The 22,554-nt window shown below is 42.0% G+C and overlaps 1 protein-coding gene across 1 annotated transcript in view; it reads right to left on the bottom strand.

The window, feature by feature from the left end:
* Nucleotides 1–22,554, bottom strand: part of CWC27 (CWC27 spliceosome associated cyclophilin) — a 1,312,165-nt gene that overhangs the window by 833,591 nt on the left and 456,020 nt on the right. Inside the window, exon 10 of the mRNA XM_069627345.1 lies at nucleotides 4,254–4,459. Coding sequence (XP_069483446.1) covers nucleotides 4,254–4,459 — 206 coding nt within the window. The remainder of the gene's footprint in view (nucleotides 1–4,253; nucleotides 4,460–22,554) is intronic.

Below are 22,554 nucleotides of genomic sequence, written 5' to 3'. Positions count from 1 at the left end.
TGTTGATAACCTTCCTTTATGAACCCCTGCCCACGTCCCCCGAATGAAGTATTAACTTCATATCAAAGCCTAATGATTCACAGAGTTGTTTTGTAAAATTATAACATGGGTATGGGGAAAGGGATGGAGCTCATAGTGCGGATAAAGTAAGGATGACCCCAGCCCGTTGTAAGACACCATGTGCCTTGAAGACTCAATGAAAGGGCTTGACAGAGCCCACCTAGTGCTAACTAACGATTGCTGCTAATGTACAAAGAAAGGCAAAAAAGCATTACTAAAAATACTTGTGTGTCGTACAGTAGATCACATTTAAGTGTTATGAACAAGAATGCACATGTACAATCACATATGAACGTATTGCTTCTATGCTCCCGAGTACACAACCCAACCTGATGCTACCTCACGTGTTATTCATGTTATCCATCTGTCGCATTATGAATTGCCAATATGTGTTCACCTAATGTTATGTGATATATGTGACACTGCCAGACACTCATAGCTACGTACAAAGAAGTACATGAATGTATAACCAATAGAAGCCTGTAATCGTCCTAATGTTACTAACTTTATTAACTTTCCCCTTGTACGGCTGTGCAGCCCAGGCACCGAGAATCGCGCAGAGCCACAAGGCCATCTCCCCCTCCTCCCGCCAAGGCTTGCTGGTGCGCGGGCAGCACAGCCTCCCCTCACTCTGCTAGACCCGCTTCAAGTATTCACCTCCCCCATGTCCGAGGCCGTCATGGTCGGCCAAAGGAATTATTTACAACCTAGTCCTAAACCCCACCACCTCAAGGGTCCAGAGGTGCACCCTCGCTGATCCAGTAGTACTCCAGTTCACCCCAAGTTAATGGGCCTTGGAGATAGGTATTCAACCCTGGACTAACATATCAAAGTAATTGCTCACCACATCTAACAGAACGACAAGGCAGCTCACCTTGTGCCCTCAGACCAGACATCCAGTCAACAGGTCAAAAGTAACAGTGCACTGATGTATTGGCAAAGCTTCACATTGCGTGCGTGTGCGTGCGTGTGCATGTGCGTGTGCGTGTGTGTGTCTCCCGCCCCCCTCCAGGGCAAAGTGTTAATGCAGCCATCAATCATCGACATTGGCCTGGCAGCTCCACCCCGACGAGCCCAGCTGACCCATCCACCCCACCTTGGTATCACGCAGATGTCCGCTAATCCTGGAGCGGCTCATCACTGTATCGTCTATAGCTTAGTCGATGCCACCCAATCCCTGACACTATGTGCCCCCTATAGCGTGTAGGATTTATGACGTGGTTTTGTAATAAACATGACTGTCTTTGCTATTGTCAGACAGAGCGCTCGCAGAGCTTGCAGAGTCCTTTGCACGCCCTATATTGCTTAGATAAAACCTTTAACATCACCCGCACTTGGTCTCATTCCCTCCTGGGGTGTGTCCTTTATTGCCTCTCATTGCGGGGAGGGTACTGCCTTTTGGGGACGCTTGCTTTCAATACCCAAGAAGAAACGTAGAGAGCGCTATCAAGCCCATCAAATAAACCCAAAGACTACGGGACAGCTCTCAGATCATACCTTAACAGAGAGAATAGACAACGAGATACCTGTAGAGGCAAAGAGGAAATAGCAGCCAGAACAATAAACAACTACAATCCTGAGAACTGCAATGGGGTACGGCACAGTGTTCAAAGGCTGAAAATGGGAACACCACGAAAGCTGGGCATAAATTAGCCCTTGGATGGCAGGGAACCAAAGACTTTGAAATGATCCCCCAACTGTAGCGTGGACAGGAAGCAAGAATCAGCATGAGAACGTGGTGACTGGACAACAATTGGTTCCATGTCATAATGTCCAATATTGTAGGCCACACACCAAAAAGACAGATATTATTCGGCCGATTTGGTGCGGCCCAGAAAATTCAACATATTTCCTTTTGGGGGCGGGTGGTTTCACCCCAACCCCTCTTCATCCAATCCCCCACCATCTCTCCTTAAAACTGAGGGTTTGCTTTTCTGCCTGTTCTCTTCTAAACACTTCATCACAAACTCCCCTCCCATCAGAGAGACACACCAGTAGATACGCACACTGCAACATACTGTCATGCCTGCGCCATGGGCGCATACATTGGCGATCATTATGGACTAATTGTTATTCATTTATCTACAGAAAACTCCTGGAACAATCCCTATTCACTTTTTGGAACTTATTTCCCATTTGCAAGAATTTGGTGCTTTTTTATTTTATCCAACATACTACACTTACCACAATGCACTTGGCTATAACTATCTATTCCTGGCTATTCCTATTTTTCTTCATCAGAACTTCAATCCCCAGAAGCCCTAGGGATTTGCTCTGCTTCCACCAGCTCAGGAACAGAGAGGGAGGTGGCCGATTGTCTGCAGGTGTGCTGAGCCAGGTGCAACCAATTAGCCTGCCTCTGTGCTGGGCTGGGCGGTATAAAAGCTGCTGCCTGCAGGAGCTCTGTCTCTTGCATTAAGAGTCCTTCCAGCACCTTTTTGCTTCGAGCTTCATATTGTTGTATGCTGTTCCTGCTTACTCCTGCCTTTGATCCAGTGCCCTGCCGGGCTTTCTGCATTGCAGCCGATCACGCTCTGCTGCCTTCTACCTTCCGCCCTGGCCCTTCCGGACTCCAGCCGTGCAGCCGATTACGCTCTGCTGCCTTCTACCTTCCGCCCTGGCCCTTTTGGGCTCCCTGCCTCAGCCCTGCTCCACTGGACGTACTGACTTGCAGCCTGCTTCGCCCTGCTGCCTACAGCCCCAGCCATTTGAGCTCCCTGCCTCAGCCCTGCTCCTCTGGGCGTCCTGCCTTGCAGCCTGCTACACCCTGCTGCCTACAGCCCTAGCCATTTGGGCTCCCTGTCTCACAGCCCTACTCCTCTGGGCATCCTGCCTTGCAGCCTGCTACACCGTGCTGCCTACAGCCCTAGTCTTTTGGGCTCCCTGCCTTGCAGTCTGCATCTCTCCGCTGATTACAGCCCTTGTCCTCTCGAACCCTTGTCTTGCAGCTTGCTACACCCCTCTGCCTTCAGCCCTTGTCTTTTGGGCTCCTTGCCTTGCAGCCTGCTTCACTCCGCTGCCTACAGCCCTTTTCCTCTGGGCTCCCTTTCTTACAGCCCTGCTCCTTTGGGCTTGCTCCTTGCTGTCCTGCTCCTCTGCGCTCTCTACCTTGCACCCTACAGTCCTCTGTAATCCACAACAGTTTACCTGCATTTATTACTTTAAGTTATTGCAACCCCCTGTTTCCTGACTGCTGCTTCTTTGCTTTCTTCCTCGTTTTCAACCCTCAGTTCTTTATCCCTTTCCAATTCAGTTATACTGCTTTCCTTTCATTTCCTTCTGCTAGTTTGCACATCGACTTCCCTTTTCCTGGATTTGTCTGTTATAGTCTTCTCTTGTATTGTTTGTAGACCCCTTTGTACAGGGCTTGTCTGTTGGTTTCCGGCAGGCAACCTCTGCCCCTTCCCTTGTCTAGTTTCTGTGTTACAGACACCCACAGCTGTTGTTCCCAGCCATGAGCAAACAGCGTGGGCCTCTGTTATAGCAAACTGTGCAGAAGGCTAGAGTTTTTTCCTAAGGTCCGTGGAACACTTTTCCCCATATCTGCATACACCCCAAGAGGGAATCCATTCTGTTGTACCTTATTTCCTTGCTACACTTGCCTACTCTTTGTTCTCTTTTACTTTCAGCTGTGTGTGTACTTATCTGTCCACCTTACTTCGGCACAACCACCCAAACCCTACCTGGGTGCCCTGTGCCACTCTTAACAGAGTGCCATCCTTGACACATACACACAGACACCCAAAAACAAAAACACGTTCCCGTTTCAGCCGCGTCTTCTGTCTTCCGGGCTGGCCCTACCGGTCAGCCACTGAACACACTCGTGTACAGCAGGGGCATGAACGTTTGATTTAGAAAGACCACTCTGAGCAGTCTCAGAGCGGTCTTTCTAAATCGAACTTTCTTTCGAAAAAAAGGATGAGACATCTTCACTTAATACCCAAACATTATGCAGAAAGAAGTATGAGGGGAATCCAACGACAAGGGATGGCATCTGCATACGAGTGGGTAAGTGGGCAAGTAATAGCTCGATCTTCAAGTTTGACTTTCAACTGCTCTACAAAATGTATCCACCTGTAAAATAAATCGGTGTTGCTGCATATATGAAATATAACCCAATTGTGCATGGTGATTGGATGGCTTTCTTGAAATCGTGGAATAATGTTTTTTAAAAGCATGAATTATAAACTCACCTGCGACTCCCTTTCTTGCCAGTTTCAGCATCTTCAGTTTTGAGACTCCGTTTAGCATTGCCACTCGGCTCTTTCTTCAACTTTTTAGCAATGCGATCTTTCATTTGATGTTTCTCATCACTATCCATATCACTCTCTTCCTCTTCCTCGACCATCTCCTCCTCCTCCTCCTCACTGTCACTTTCATCTTCTTTGCTTTCACCTTCCTGTAAAAAGTATTAAACAGCCATTGGAATGTAGGGCGCCCAATTTGATTCCTCAAAATGTGGTTCCAATTATTGCAATCACTGACAATGAGCAGGGGAGTAACTGCTAAAGGATGGAATAAATGTGACAAAAACTGCAAATCCATGTGCCAATAAATTGATTCTAGCCTCTTATTGTGACATCGCCTGCAACAACTCTTGGTCATAAGTCGTCAAGGGACAATAACTGGAGTCACTGACAGTCTGCATAGTCAATAATGCTGCATTTAATACTTAATCATTTCAATGTTATGGAAAATTTAAAAGAAAAGGAAATTCATCTACTAAAATGTATAAGGGTGTAAAGGGTCAAAATGCTTCTAGGAAAATAAAGGACTTAAAAAATGCAATGTTAAAAGAGATAATTAAATTACTCTTGTGCTATGAGAAAAAAAACATGTAGAACTCATTTACTTAAAATAAATATGATTTAGTTTTGATTATTAGCATCAGGAGGCAAATAAGAACCGACAAAATCATTTGTACTGGTACAGATTAAAATGTACAATCTGCTCCATTTGCATGGCACTCGCCCTAGCTGGTGAGTATGGGGATGCTTTAAACATGTATTTGACATTTACTGCAAACAAACTTTGTTTGCAATACATGGCAAATAAAAGTTACACTGTGCATGGCTGGCCTTTGGGTGGCAACTTGTCACCAAATGCGATATACCCCCTTTTACACATAGCATTGGTAAATATTTTGAAACCCATCCCCACTGGGCAAGTGCATTTCTCTTAGGTTGAGTATGTAAACTAAGGAACTCGCCCTGCAGGTCTAGTTGGATTTTAAAGAATTTACGAGGCTTGTGAGTGAGATAAGAGGCATTGTATTAATGCATTATTATAAACAATACATGTTATTATATACATAGCAATACTTCAGTATATTAACTGCAGAGGGGGTATACAGCTGCATCCTTGGCACGCCATGTCTATTGCCGATGATGTAGATTGCCACATCTTTGAGGCACCCACTTTAATTGTAGGTGCAACCCTGGCGTGATCATTAGAATTAAGTACAAAATAATGACTTAGTTGATAACAAGGTTAGCAGCACAGATAAAGAAGGTGCTGTGATGTAAAGTGATGTTTAGTCAAGTAGGAAAGCCGGGATTCGATCCTAGGGTTCCTTGGTCTAAAGGTTCCAATTTAGAATGTAGACTTCATCTCCACCCATCTCATCTTTAGTTTTACATACACCAACGTACAGCCATTTGTACATAGCTAAACTAATACGGTCCCATAAAAGTGCCTTGTAAAGCACTATACTAAAAGAACTCCCAAAGAAATGTTTTAGGAAAAATAAGTACGATTCACTATCAAAAGGCAACTTCATATTGAGTCAATCCAGAAAAGAAAGTGGATTAAAAATGCATCAGTCAGAAAAATGACTTCATTTAAACATAATAAGAAATGAAGAGGTAGGTTGCCAAAGATGCTCCACAAAGACACCAGGTGTGCGCAAATCGATACATGCCCTGCCCCCCCATCCCACCAAATCTATTCACACCCGTTCAAACCGAGCAGAAGCAACATTTAAGCAATCAACAGAAAAATGCTCCAATTGAGGATGCCCTCCTTTCAGTAACTTTCTTGTCTAGTAGTAAGCATTCGTAGCCGGCTATTTGGCTCATGCAGTCAGTCCATTCGCAATGCATCTTACTTGGAGTGTATCTCCAATGTCTCATGGCCAGTGCTCACCATTTAACCTTTTGGTTAATCATGTCATGTTGTAACTTCTAGGACAACGTGGCATGGAGACGTGTCCAGTTTATGCCCTAAAATGGAGTCTATGACACCCATAACTCTTTCTTAAAGTTTCTTAATGGGGCAATGGCCATATCACATGAATGAATGAGACACCCACATTATAGCCAACAAGCAACAATGAGGAAATGTGCTCTTCTTTTTCTGGGGGAGTCGGAGGTTAGTACTAGTAGCTAGTTGAGAGCTTGGACAATGCAGTTTTCAAAAAGATGGTGACTACAGTATAGTACAAGAGTACTGGAGTATGGATTCACTATGACTGGAACAAGGACTAGAAGGAACGATGACCACCACTGTAACTAATACCAGGACATGGCTAGGATGATGACAAATATTAGGACCAAGATGAAGATTAGGACTGCAATGAGGACAAGAACGAGGGACTAGTATTACTAGGTCTGTAATGTAGACTAGTATAAGAATTAGGACTGTGACAGGGATGAAGATTAGGACTGTCGCAATGACTAGGACTGACAAGGACTAAGGCTGTGTGGTAGGTCAGAAGAAGACATTCTACAACAGGGTTTATTAAAGAATAGAAATACAGCCTATCTTTCCCTATTCTATAAACCATCCCTGTCTAACAAAACTGGTTACATGCTAATCAGTAGACAGTGAATGTCTATAAATGGAACTATCAACCGTCCGACTCTATCCTAGCTGACCATACCCCTATTTTAACAGATCAAAGTCAGGAGAATGGCTCCTTTCTCCTGAGATTCTATGACTTCCATCTCTCAGCCACTTTTCAATAGATATTTAAATATCCTTCTCTTCTTTCCTAATGAGCTGAACTCACAACCTTCTGATTTATTGATCAGTTCGTAGTCGTCGTATCTCCCTTTCTCCTTCTCTGGATCTACATCTACAAAGTAGATCCAGAGAAGGACCTGAAACACTTGTGTGCGAGTGCGATAGAAATAAAATATTAATATACAATTCAACCTGTTCTCAGGACTCTCACGTCTGGCCTGTACTTTTCTTTCTCTTAGGCCTTCCTTGAATGTATAATATATTGGGGTATTTCCAAAATGTCTCTCTTTCTCTTCTCTTGACATTACAAAATGTATTCCTCTTTTTACTTAGATGAGTATGAGCACTCCAATAATGAATCACATTTACTTGTGTTATGTTTTCTCTCACTTGACGGACGAGTAGGGGCCTTCCAATAATGATTCTCTCATTCACTTTTATTGGGTTCTCTGTCTCTCGACTATGATGAGTTTGTGTATTACAATCATTATTCTCATTCACCCGTATTAGGTTTAATTTCTCTTGACTATGACGGGTAGGAAAATTCTGATAATTATTCGCATTCACTTTTATTAGGTTCTCTTTCTCTTGTCCATAACAAGCATGAATATTCCAATGACCTTTATCTCTCACTTCCCCGGATCTCTCGTTATCCCCATTACATTCAACTTTTAGCAGGCCTCCAGATAAAGGTTCGTACCAGGCCTTTTTACGCATGAAAATCAGCTTTATTATTTACCTGTATACATTTACACACAAGTTAAGAGCAAAGGTCAGGTTACTTGACAGAAACCAGAACGCTTCTTTTGATTTTTATCTACATGGATGTAATTGTAAGCCATTGAGAAAAGGCTTTGAAACAGAATGTATTTCTCTGAAGCCTTTCAAAAAAATAAACTGCACACTGTGATAAAAGGAATGGTTTCTTTCCATTCAGCTTCTGCTGTGTTGTGGGTAGATGCTCATGGAGCAAACAGAAGCGATGTGCATATTTATTTTCCTAGCATTTTAGGATTGAATAATTAATAAGTTGGAAAACTAAGTTGTAATTGAGAATTTATCTTTTAACAAATTATGTTTTTTCCAGTGAAAACAAACCAGTATTGCACAATTGTATTTTTCAGAGTTCCTGTGCTATGTGCATAATCATGCAGAGGTAGATCATTTTTACACTTATAATTCAATGTACACTCTAATTATAAAAACAGCGTGTAAAATGATGAGTATGCACGGTCCAGTTTACATCCATTCAACCTTGCAGTCAATGGGGTACATTACTATAAATAGGCTGTGGCAGCAGAGTCTTTGCTCAAGGGTGAGTGCTTGTCATTACACCAATCACGTGTTCTCGCCTCTCAAATCTTCAAGACAAATAAACCATCCAAAACCTGGCTCTTCAGGAAGTGCAAGCACTGTTCAAAAACAAAGAAATGATAGTTACTTTGCAATTGAAAGCCAGCAAGACAGAGATCCTCCTCATCGGCACACCTTCACCATCCTTTCCCCTCACACTCTGGCTGGCTTCCCTTGGCCCTCCTCCTACCCCAACCTGCGAGGCTAAGAAACTCGGGGTCATCTTCGACTCCACCCTTTCCTTCTCCGCCAACATCTCTGAGGTCTCTAAAAAGTCAAACTTCCTACTGCACCTCCTCAGAGGTACTCTGCCTTTCCTCTCCTTCCCCCAGAAGCTCATGGTATCCCACGGTCTGGTTCTCTCTAGGTTGGTCTATTGTAACAGCCTCTTTCTAAATCTACCTGCCTCTACTCTCCGCCCTCTGCAACTAATCCAGAACAGGACTGCGAGACTTGTCCTTGGCCTCAAGCCCTGGGATCGTATCTCTTCAGCTCTGAAATCTCTCCATTGTCTTCCAGTGGATGCAAGGATTAAATTCAAAACCCTCTGCATTGTCCACAAGGCTTTCTGAGGCCTGGGTCCAAAATACCTTCAGCTATCCCTCCGCAAATACCTCCCATTTCGAGCTCTTCGCTCCTCTAACTCCCTCAGGGTCAGTCGTTTTTCAAAGAAACAAGCTGGGGATAGATTTCTGTCCTCGTTCGGGGCCTCCCTCTAGAACAGCCTCCTTGCCACTCTAAAACTTGAGGAGAACCATCTCCAGTTCCGTAAGCACCTCAAGACCTTCCCTCTTTTCTTCTGCCTTCGCTCCCCCTCTCCCCTGCTGATCTGTTCTCTCTTGAAACCGTGCACTTGGCCACCTCTGTCCTCGGGCCCAGGTACCTGCTCACCCTGCCACCCTCCCGCACTGCCTCCGGGCCACCCCTTGCATTGGGGTCTGTATCTGTACCCATACAGCCCCACCCGCTTTTTCTTCCTGCACTTATCAGACCTATCCTGTCTGCTGCCTTAAACCTACCACTTGCAAATTGCTGGCTGCTCTACCACTATTTGTTGCCTTTATTATTTATTCATTATTATTTATCTGTTTCTCCTCTGCCTCGCACTTTCCACTTCTCCCCCCTTCCATGCACTTTTCCCCTCACGCTCTCCCATGCAGTTGCACATTCTTAATGTCACTGGGCCTAGTAAGATCGCTGTTTTGTTCTCCCCTGTTCCTCTCCCTTGCCTTATCGCGCTCTGAAACACTGGTGTACGAGCGCGATAGAAATAAAATATCAATATCAATTGAAATATAAACTCAGCAAAACCTGTCTGTGTAATAACCCAGATAGGTATTTAACTATGTAGCGCTTCATACATGGTTTGTGCAAAATTTAGGCACTGATACCTCAGTCTATACTCAGTTTATCAACCTTTGAAGGATATTAGCCATTAGGAAAGCTCAGATGGTTGAGCGATCTGTGCGTGATCTGTAGGTTCGAATTCTGACAAAGCCAACTCAGCCTTTCATCCTTTCGAGGTTGATAAAGGATTACCCACTTCGGTTTGGTGGTAATTGTGATAAATATGTTCTTTGTACAGCTCTTTGCCAAAAGCACTATTTAAATAACCATTTCACCATGAGATTAGGTATAGAATTTAGCATGACGTCCTTGCCTATCTGCACTGTTGTATCATAACATTGGCCTACCATTAGGTAGTAATAGCTCCAGGAAATTAGGACTTAAACACCAAAAGATAATTCTGCTATCGAACCTCAAAACACACAATACAATTCATGTTTGCTTTACTATGTAATTGGCTAGGTTTTTGTGTGTTTCAATATTTAAATATATACAGGAGAGATGAAATGGCCAGACCTTAGAAAAATAATGAAAGGTGTATTCTGTAACAATGCAGAAAGCTGACGCATGGTAATGATTTCCATTCCATTTTTGCACACGTCGGCAGGATGTTGCAAACATTTTAGTCTCTTGCAAAGGAGAAAAGACATTTTTACTCTATTGAAATCACATTTACTCTCAAAGTTTAAACAATAGGGAGTAAAATGCTTCCACCTCAAAATCTTATCTAGAGCACTGACTTGTAGGGTTATCGTCACTGGGTTTCCCCAATGAAGAGGATTGGCTGCTCTTCAACTGAGTCAAGAGTCTTCTCATCCATTCCTGCTTCCTTTGTTCATATTGTGAAACAGTACATCAGGTACCGGTCTATCTCAAATGGTCTTGGCGTTGGTATCTGGACACCTGATCCACCACAGACCTACCGTGGTCATGCCACCAAACTCAGCGTGTTTCTCCTCCTTACTTTCGCGATGCCGTGCGTCCCACTAAAATTAATTTGGCGTGCCTGCTACCGGCTGAAGCCCACCTGGCACTTCTTGGAACCTTACTGCTGCAAAAGGTTGCGCATCTCTTCCCTGTGGCTGCTGCACCTAATCAGTGTGTCTATTTGAAGTTTGCAAGCTGCGTTTTCATTTCCCCAGGCTCCTCCCCATTTTGGATTGACATAGCCGTGGGGCTTCCTCTGCGTACAGATCTGGTCCTTTTTTACTTTCTATGGGGAATTCTCTTCTCCTCCATATTTCCTCTTCTTCGTGCCCCAGTGGAATGGGAATTATCAAGGAGGCTTTCTATTGTAGGTTGGCAATAACACATATTGGCCTTTTCTTCACAGGTATGTTTATCAGGCAGTCTCAAAGATGATACTGTGTCAAGTCCTGCAGGGAGTTCCTCTTGGGAATGGGAATACTGGTCCCCAAAGTGGGGAGTCTCTCTCAGTGAGGTCCCACTTTAGTCTACCCCTAGATAGGCTATTGCTGAGCAGGCTTTACCTTCCTAGCCTCACAGAGGTGGACCCTTGGGGAGAAGGGACGAATTCCTGCGATTCGTCACAGATGTGAGGAGGACCAGGATTATTTTTTCTGTTTACATAAATACAGAAAGGTGAAAACAAACTTAGCAGTGGTAAGATTTCTACAATCATGTGATTTCTATAGATAAGAACAGATGTAATATGTTATTGTTCTAAGTTCTTAGATTGGATTTCTTATTATAATTTTGGATTCTAACTTTTTATATGAATTTTTATCTGATTTATTACTGCTTAAATGTGTTTTAATGTGGCCATTTATGCAAAGGTTTATTTTAAACTATACACAAATAAATAAAATGTATTATTTCATAGATTATTACACACATTAGTATTATATACACAATCTATTTCATACACCAGGCCATAAATAGCCACTAAAATACACATAAAATGAAGATACCATCTTCCATAATTCAGTATATTCTAAATACCATCCTACCTATTTAAACAATAATAATACATTAAAAAAACACCACATACTAATCATTACTTGTCTTCAAGTTTCTTAGCAGTAATTTTCCACACCTGTTTAAAAACAATCATGAAACCCTTATTGTATCCAGATAAACCTCTCATCCAAAATTGACAGGACTGTATGCTTACAAGATCTTCAACAGATTTACTATAATACTGTATATATGTCATTGTCGGAGAACTACATGACGTCAATACATGTTTTGATGTTTCAATCTGTTGATTGTTCCAAGTCGACAGGTGCAATCTACTTTTGGTATCTGGAGCCACCCACCTTTTATGTCCAAAACCTCAAGTTTGTTTAATCTAAGGAGCATAAATGTTCTTCTTACCATTGGAGGCGGCGCAATCTTTAGAAGTCTTGGGATTTCTTATAGATGAATGCCACCTGTGCAAAAGTCAGAAGTGATTTCAATTGGCTGACTTTCTCATGGCGTTTAACCGAATCCCATCTTTCAGAGCACTCAGTAAAGGATTTTAACACACAATTAGGGCATTTTTTCAAAATAATTCCAAAGCATGATTTTTATTTTGCATCATGGCCGACCTTACTACATTTAATAGGGAACCATCCAAGGAATACATTAGCTTTATAAATAACTTCCCCCTATTCATCCTTATGAGGGTTGCAATTGGGATGAGCCACAGCTCCAGCCTGAGTGCTTCTATTGTAGTTTATCCCGGTAATCCCGGGATATTTCTGCAGATCGCACCTTCTGTTTTATCAGCCCAGAAGATTTAATCCCTATATCATATTTCCAATGCACACAGCAGTGATGGAACAGCTGTTTTTATTGAGAACTGCGTTATTGCAGCTGAAAGTGAAAGCAACCTTGACCTTTTCTTTAATAAAATTCAACTATTCCGGTTCACCTCCATTTCATAACCTACATTGGTATAACTAGGTACTCTGGACACATCACCCACATTAATCCCAATTCTTTTATGATTAGAGACATTTTTCCCAAATACCATATATTGGGTTTATTCCAAGTTTACAATCAGCCCATTTTCATTCGCATAAACACGCATGGCGTGCGCACTATGGCAGAGGCCAATATATGCACTGTCAATTACAGCGAAATCGTCAGCATATCCTAGCCAACTGATTTTCCTAGAGCCAAGCCTCGGAAAAGCATTCTTGACTTGTGCCAATGTACTACCAATGTCGTCAGCAACATAAAGATTACACAGGAGGGGAGCCAGAAGACAGCCTTGTCTGATTCCCCTTCCTGATGGGGATAATTTCAGAAAGCTCCCTCAGACCATTTAATCCTACTCTCGCCTTATCACAATACAAGAGCTGACATGCATACAGTAAATCATTGGGCAGGCCAGTTTTAGCCACAATTTACTTCTAGCTATGGTATCAAATGCGGACTGTGGTATAAAGTCCACAAAGAGGACACACAAAGGTAAGGCATCATTTAATTTGCTTTGCTCAATAAGTCTGTTAATAGTAATGATATTTCTACTTGTGTAGAGGGCCCTTCTAAAACCAGTCTGACAAGAGCTAAGAATATAATTTTACTCAATTCACTTGTTCATTTCCTTCAGTATAAACATCTTATTTTATTAGACACATCAGTCAGAGCCAGCAATCTATCATTTTCTGGGTAAATGGGTGGGCCTTTTTTTATAAACTTCCACCAAACGAGACATCCTGCAAGAAACAGGAACCTGACCATATGCCTCTACCTTACTGAATAGATCACACAAAATGTCTACCCAGAAAAGAAGGTTTGGCTTAAGTATCACATTACATAACCCATCTGGCCCGGGAGCTTCCGAAAGTTTCAATTGCTTGATTATCTCCACAACAGAGTTATGGTGAAAGACAGCCTTCAACATACCTTTAGATAAAAGCCTGGCGGTGTCAAGGACGTGCACGGTTTACTGCTTTTGAACTATGGCCACCATTTGCCTGAAAAACTGCTATGCGGTGAACATTGGGTACGAGTTGCACGCAGCCGTAGGAAACTGCAGCTTTACCCTGTGCCTTTAATCTGATTGAAGGTGCCTAGCTACCCCCCCTGAGGACGCCGTACTTCAAGGGAGCCAGCTGACCCTTGCAGCGTGAAGCACTGTTTACTGCCGTTTGGTGCTGGGGCACGGGGCACGGGGCACCCATACACATTTACGGCTGGTCTAACCCGGCCGTAGGAAAAGGCCCGAAAGAGCACGGTGAGAACTGCAAATATTGAATGTAGAATTATATAAATAAAAAAAGGGAAAGGAACTGTTGAAATTGGTGCCAAAATCAACAAACCAAGCTTGTGCACAGTGTGAAGGTGGTCTGAAGCGCATACTGCAAGGTTTGACAGGCAACTTGAACAGAGACTAGATGAAGGAATAGGTCTGATGCCTGGGTCCCAAAGAGAGTGAGGGTACGGATCATTGCTTACAGAGACAGTGTAAATAAGGGATCTGGAAGCAAGTGACCCACATCGCGAGTGACCTCATTCATAAGCCTGTACACTGTTGTATACAATTGAATTATCACGAGTTTAGTACTGCCAGGCCCCATTATCCCTTCAACTCCTTGGAAAGGGGAGAGCCCGTATTTAAAGGGAACCCGAGAGTGACGTATTTAAGTCAGGAGACTGTGGGCTTAATTGAAGCTGTAACAGTAATAGAGTCCTGGTGGAAATTTGGACAAATTAAGAGAAAAACGTAATTTAATAATGTCTAAGGAGAGGCATAGTTTGGCCTTGTAAATGCCTTCAGCTAAGAGGGCAATTCATTCAAAAATACAATCTACGAAGACAGAAGGGCCAAACCAAACTGCAGCATGCAGTGAATGAGGAGCCTGAAGTGGCTAAACAAAACCGAAAAAGAGAACAAAGAATAAATTACCACCAGACCAAGGGGTTATTAACTGAAATAGCAGAGATACAGTCCTCGATTGCAGCTTTACAATTGGCTCTTAAAATCTTGCTCCAAATGTTCAGGCGCATTCTGGCTAATACAAATGCTCTTTCAACTGTTAACAATCAGAGTAATAAAGAACGAGAAGAAGCAGAATGCAATTTATCAGAAGCTCTTCATATTGCTGAAGAGATAGAAGATCAGCAGGATCCAGGTACTGACATGAATCCAGCAGACAGTTCAGAGGTGCCATTTTCACTCAAGCAGCGTTGAATGGCTAAAAGGGCGAAAATGAGCCAAAGACCAAGCACTTTGGCCTCACCATTGGCAGAATCTTGGCTGGTTGTACCTCAGTCAAAGAAAGCCAAGAAAAGAGCGGCCAGGGCAAAGAAAAAGAATACCATGGGTGAGGGCCGATTGACCAGTTGGCTTTTACCTGATCAGGGGAATGTATCACTGTTGGTGGAAGATTTGGAAATCTCTGTTACTGATCCTCAGATGGAAGAAGATAAAAATCTGCCGCGATCTGGCAAGGTCCCGGGTATAACATCAGTGCAGAAAGATCTAGTAGATATACCAAGGACCTCAGGGGAGGACAAGGGTGGAATCTTAGGCAATCGTATTTGCCTTATTAAAAATCTGTATCAAAGTAAAGACCATAAATGTCTATCTCGGTCTGAATTTTTTGTAAGACTGCATTCAGTCCCTCCAATTAAGAGTTCTTAAATCAGATGATTTCCAATTTGTGGAACCAATGAGAGGGCCAAACCCCAACGTTTCAGCCTTACATTGTAAGTTCTTGTCAACGGCCTCAATGTTAAGGACATACAAAGAAGAAATGAAGGCACTCGGTGTGGGGATTGACGCTGACTTGAATGAAGAAGATCATTACCGCCACCCGTGAATGGGCAATTACCAGCCCACTCATCTCGTAATGTGCCGGTTATTGCCCAATCGCGGCAGGCGGTGCCAGTAGAGAGCATGGCGGTAGCCGTGCCTGCCATACAGGCACAGCTACAACCATGCTCGTAATGAGGCCCATGGTCTATGGACCCTTTGGTGTTAGATGGTTATGTGATTTACAAGTCCTATGTTAAGAAAGGAGAAAGAGGTAGACCGTATGGGGGACTACTCATAGGGGTGGTGAATACATTAGGTTCTAGACGCATTTTCTCTAAGCATGACAATAATATGATTGCAGCTGAAGTAAACTATGTATGCAAGGGAAGCCCTGAAAGGTTTCTAATTGTCAGTATCCATAATCCCCCTGGAGCTGTGTTAAGAGAGCAAATACAAGATGCCTTGCACGATCTATTGGCATCTTGGCTGATAAATCCGGAAAATACAGCAGTGACAGTGGTTGTCGATTTTAACTGCCATAGGACAGGGAGGGGGGGAGGGGTAAATTCCACTATGTCAAATTAAAAGCTAAAAGGAGAATGATGCTCCTTATGGAAAACTTGGAAGTTATGCATAACATTTGGAGTGATCATAATGCCTTATCTTGTACACTCAACATACCAAGTTGTCGTACTGATTACAAGTGTGTGGGAAATGTTATGGTTGATTGGACAGGTAAGAGAATCAGTTGGACGAATAAGAATATAAAACATGTGGTGGAAGCTCCTGCTATAGCTAGATTTTTACATTTTTCCAAATTCCATACCATCTCAATAAACTCAATAGAAAATTAGATTTATATATTTTCTGGTGAGCATGTTACTATCTCAGTGGGTTTGATGATTAGAGATCTTGACAAAAAACATATGTATGATAGACAAATTAGAGATGCAAAGAGAAACCTGAGGGCAGAGCTCCACTATGCTAAGAAAATGACTACTTCTATGGAGCTATACTATGTGAATGTTAGGAAAATTAAGAATAGGTATGGAGCAATCAAGGCTAAGAGAAGAGCTGAGTAAATTCAATCCTGGCAAAGATTTGTGCAAACGATATGCTCTAGAAAGACACAGAGTATTTGGTCTCTCCTAAATGAAGCAAGGGGGACTACGAAAGGACCGTTAGTGAATCCAATTGGTTCTGCAGAATGGGTAAAGTTCCTTGAAAGTCGCAATGACCCTTCAAGTCCAGAGGACTTGATACCGTTGAGTAATGTCCCACTGGTATCACCAATTGATGCATCATATGATACAATATTGCGCAAGATTAAACAGCTGAAATCTTCTAGAGCCCCTGGACCCAATGGGTTGGGCAATATAGTTATGAAGAGTCAACCAGAATTTTGGGCCAGTTTGTTAACTATCATGTTCAAGAAGATTCTAACTGAGGGCAAAATACCCTATTCTTGGCAGATGGCGGGATTAATCACCGTTTTTAAAAAGGGAAATCGGTTGAACCCTAATAATTATAGGCTCTTATCAATGTTGGACACGACGAGTACATTATTTGCCTCTTTAATACTCAACGAGCTTTAGGTATGGGTAGATCAATCAAATATCTTATGTAAGTTCCAAAGTGGGTTCAGGTAAGGATATTCCACTACCCATAACCTCATGGTTATGAATGTCGTGCATACCAGAGCGCGGAAAATGGGCAACCCCCCTTGTATGCATTGTATGTAAACTTCAAAACTGCGTTCTACTCAATCCCAAGGGGTAGACTATGGCGCTAAAGGCTATGGGCTGCCCGGAGGGGTAACTTTATTATCTTAGACTGTTACATCTAAATACCTCAGTGAAACTCAAATTAGACAAGGAAGGGCATATGATAGAAAAGGTATGTCAGAATAGGGGGGTAAAGCAGGGCTGTGTTATTGCCCCCCTTATTTACAACTTGTATGTATGTGATATACCAGAGGCAATAGCCTCAGCTAAAAATTGTACACCTAGAATTAGTGAGGCGTCTTGCCCCTTTCTAGCATATGCAGACAAACTGGTTATATTTGATTATACCATTAGTGGCGTGCGTCGATCTGCCATAACCTTGTGGGAGTATGCAGAAATTAACAGTCTCACTATTAACTTGGACAAGACCCAAATTATTAAAAAAAAAGAAATGCTCGCGTCAAGCTTATCTTAGGCGATGCAGACATTTTGTATGCTCCCCACTACAAATATCTTGGAATTGAGTTTGATCCCAGTGGTGATTATGACACATGTAAACAGGCACATTCCTTCAGAACTGTGCAAATTACTGCATTGATCCATAATCTTACCAACAAACAAGGAGGTTTTACATGATGGGAAACTCGCCAATTATATTTACACATTTTTTCCCCTATGATGACTTATGGTTTAGAAGCATTACTGCATTCGGAGGTGAAATGGCTTCAGGTCATTGAGGGGAAATTTTGGTGGAAGATTCTAGGGCTTTGAGCCTGTATACCCATGGCCCTTATAAGGCTGGAGCTTGATCTCCCTAAAAGCCACTGTATTGAATAAGAGAGCAGGTCTTTACCTAAAGATGAGCTGTGGAACAAAAAATGCATTATTAACAGTGGTTTATGAGGAAGCGTCCAAAACAAATACTACCTGCCCGCTGAAAGGTTAGATGGAAAAACTTCTAGTGGATATATGCTGGTCATGTACGGGAGGGGCCTATTCAGAGGAAATGCCGAATGCTATGGGGAAGCGTATTGACCTCTGGGACTGGTTGGAGAACTTTGCAAATCTGAATAAGTTAAAAAAATATCAGTTTGTACAACATAGGCTGTATTCATTTAAGAAGCCACAGGCGTACTTGAACCTTTGTTCCTAAGAGGCCTAGACACTTCATCCTATTCTTCAGAATGGAGCAGCTCCCTACTAGGATGGTGACAGGGACTGTACACAAAATCCCTGTAGAAGAACGGTCCTGTCACCTATGTAAAGATCAGGAAATGCCAGAGTCAGCTAAGCATCTGCTGACTGAATGTCATACAATGTCCAATGTAATTAAATATTATATTGGTATGTATGTACATAACTGGGAAACAGTTGTGGAGATGTCTTTCTGGCTTTACTGCACCAACACTAGTAGTATGCGTTTGCTGACTGCCCTTTACAATATTTGGTTGCAGATAGAAGCCAAGTTGGGTATATCATTATAAATAATTGGCAGTATAATTAATAGTAGGCTCTAGTGTTAAGTTGGATAGGAGCCTCTGGGAAATCACTCCATATAAGTACATATAATCTTAGCAGAACCAACTCAAGAATATTTAAATCTACCAAATATTGATGATGAGTGGAATTTATTGTGTAAGTAACTGAAGAGAGATGTTGAATGTTACCAGGGACTTTAATCTTAATTGTTCTCTTTGTTATAGATAGATGTTTGTTATCTGGGAAATCTGTGTTTTTATTATTTTATATATTATCATGGTTTCAGTAGAATGACATTTTTCTTTTTATTTTGTTTCTTTTTTTGCTCATGTATAATATGTTATCTTTTTATGTATTATGTGTAAAGTTTATATTGTAAACTAAATCACATTAATAATAAATTAAATTAAAATAATTTCATCCATACGATCAAACATCTTCTTAAGGAAAGCCAACCAAAATTAACCACTAATACAGCAATGCAGATCTGTTTGGTTCCTTTGTGTGATAGATTTGTAAAATGCCCAAAAACCTTTTGCTGTAACCTTCAACCAAAACGTTAACCATTGATTGCCACAACAAATTTACAGTTGATACTTTATACTGTTTCACCTTATTTATATAAACCGCTCCTTTCTTCTCCTGGGAGGTATAACCTCCCAAAGCCCCTAATTTCCTGTCTCATATCTCTTTTTGCAGCAGCTATATTTTTATTGTAAACCCTTCCTTGACCAACATTTTTATTCCCGCATATACGATTTCCCATTCGTAAAAAGTCATACGTGATAGAGGTTATCCCGTCTACCATATCATTGGCAGTATGTAAATGATCAGTATCAACCTTAACTTGTGACATAAAAGATTTCATTTTTTCAGTCAAACCAAGGTGGTCTTCACCAGAACCTAACTCTGTGGCTGCTACTTTATCATATGAATTAACCATAGCCAAAGGACAGAGGCAGCAAAGAGATAAGATAGCATGGTCACTATAAATATGCATCACCACATTGAGATCTGTAGCCTACTGCCTCACCTTTTTGCTAACATAAACAGTCAATGGTAGAAAACCTCTTGCCGTTGCTCAATGTAGGTGCAGCAGGCACATCTCGCAGAAAACCATTTAGTATCAATACCTCTATATCTTTAAAAAACTCAGACCATTCAATGGACCTCTTCATTTCCAGGGCATTACGTGAAAAGGGGCTTTTCTTTAGCCTCAATTTAGCATCAGCATCTGCAGGCAAACAGTTGGTATTCAGGTATCCACACAAAACAACATTAACATTGAGGTTCAATAAAAGCTGTTCACACAACACTTCATAGATACATTGCTGAATACTTTGTGTTGCCATTCCTCCAAGGAGATCATATATATTTACCATCAATATTATATCCTTGGACCCGAGATCCACTTATACCACCAGAACATTAAACTATGATCTTTTAGGAAAATCTCCTTAGATTTAAGATCACTGGATATAGATGTAATCAAACCACCAAATGGACGACTCGTTTTGCCTTTTTTTGCAGGGTTAAAAAAGCTTGAATAACCGTCTAATATATGAATTTCCTGCAACCAAGACTCCTGCATATATTCAAATAGGTACAAAAAAATTCCTATTTAAACATACACATCTTACTCCACCAATAGGAATATTGATAAATATCATACAATAAAGGATAAGATGATAGACATTCTCTACCCACACCCCTCCCCCTTAGATAAGAACCTCTGATAGATTTTCCGGCACTACAAGTCTTGGCAACATAGACTGCGTGCAACATTCCAATTTTCCAAAAACATTCTTATTTATTCAAAATATTTAAATTAAAACATAATACACTACCCTCACCTAACATAGTGTAAATGCTAACACTAAAACCTACAGAATCTAAAAAACTAGACTTCAAATTATACACGTACCCAAGACACAAACAAAATCACATAACAAAATACAAAAAGAACCTAAATGTGTCAATTAAAAACATACAATCCCAACATGTTTCTGTTCTTCAAAGCCCCTTTCGGGCGAACATTCTTCAGGGGAAACTTTAAAACATCCACTATTCTCCTCAACACCGTGTTGAATGGGTAGTTTCAGGCAAACAAAGCCTGTAAGGGAAAAGACAGAGGAAACTTATAAGTTCCAAAAGGAGGGGAGTATTACAAAATGTAAATGGGAAGTCAGCTCAACAACTGATGCCAACCTCACAAAGGTCTAAAAAGATTAAACCACTTGGATTTACCTTAAAATGGTAAACCTTCAATGCATGTCTGTAAATGACCAGTGCGCTAATCTCTCGCCAATGAGAAACCAAGAACTTCAAAAGGTGTCACAGTCCGCCGAGATATCGCAACACCTAAAAGAACAAACCAACATACAGAGAACCATATACTCAGTTTCAGCCAAAAGTCACTGAAAACACAAGCTATAGCATAGTCATGCCGTATATAGTCATAATTACCTCCACAAAGGTGGGGATGCCCACCGCGTGGGAGACAGGAGCAGCCTCCCTTGTGGTGCCAACCGGACCCAATCCACAAAATTATATTGTATTACGCAGTACCAATCTGCAAGAAGAAAGGGAACATCAGCAAAATCTGGTGTCTATGTAGATCAAAAAATACACCAATTCCCATGTATTAGCAGGACTGGGGTACACCTTGGTGGATAACTAATTACCACTTTCATGTCATACACCGAAAAGACCACAATGCTGAACAATTGTATCCCGTGTCTAAATGGGTGCAATATTGATAGAACTCACCCCGGATGCAGACCAAACAGTGACATGCATTATAATCGCTACCTCCGTGAAATGATGAACACATCATGTGCACATGTATTTCTCAGCCTGGCAGGCTCACCTTAGCCTTCAATGTGCGTGCAACTCGCTACAAAAACCAAGGCTCCAAAAGTCTGTGGAAAAACAACAGCTGTCTCACCAGCAAGTATTAACAAACGCCGCAGCGTTGTCCGAATTACAAAAGCTCCCGCCATCATAGTGAACACAGAAAAAGGACTAAGCTCGTCAGTAGAGCGCTCGCTCATGCAAACAGAGCAGCCATTTTAACATAACATGTCAAAAGGCACCACTACAACTCCCACCTTATCAGGAGCCCTTATTAATGCTAGGTCCCTTATAGCTCACAATACCGAAATAGCTGATTTACTGGCTACGGACAACTTAGATAAACTTGCTGTTTCCGAAACCTGGCTCCACGATGCAACTGGCCCTGCCCTCATGACTGCCATACCGGACAATTACAATATCCTAAGAGTCGACTGGTCTAACACTAAAGGAGGCGGCCTGGCCATCATAACCAAAACGCAGCTAGCTGCTAGACTTACCCCACACCCAGCAATCACATCCTGCGAACTTCTCTCAGCTAAAATACCGATCTCCAACAATAGCACACTAACGATACTCCTAGTGTACAGACCTCCAGGCCCACTAGGCAACTTCGAGGAAGGCCTATCCAGTCTCCTCACTAACAACATTAAAGACTCCACCCAGCTCCTTTTACTAGGCGACTTTAACCTAGGCTTTAACGACGCTGAGGATAAACAAGCCCAATCTATCCAATCCATTTTAGTCAATCATGACATTACCCAAAAAGTCCTAGCTCCTACTCACATAAAAGGACGTACACTAGACTGGATAGCCAACCATAACTGTGACATCACCATCTCTAGTATTCTACCACAAATATGGACGGACCACTATCTTATATGCTTTACAGCCAGCATAGAGCCTCCCAAACTTAATAAGAATAAAATATTACCCCCCATGCCAACAAGAAGCAAAAAAGAAATCACGGCTGAAAAACTTCTCCCACTACTCCTACCAGCTCTCTCCGCCAGTACCAGTGAATCTAACCCTAGCGAGTTAGTTGAGGCATTTAACAATTCC

The sequence above is a fragment of the Ambystoma mexicanum genome, chromosome 6p (assembly GCF_040938575.1).
Source record: "Ambystoma mexicanum isolate Mex_15411 chromosome 6p, UKY_AmexF1_1, whole genome shotgun sequence".
In the NCBI taxonomy this organism is placed as follows: Eukaryota; Metazoa; Chordata; class Amphibia; order Caudata; family Ambystomatidae; genus Ambystoma; species Ambystoma mexicanum.
Note: the sequence above shows the minus strand (reverse complement) of the source record. Positions and strands in the feature narration are given on the sequence as shown.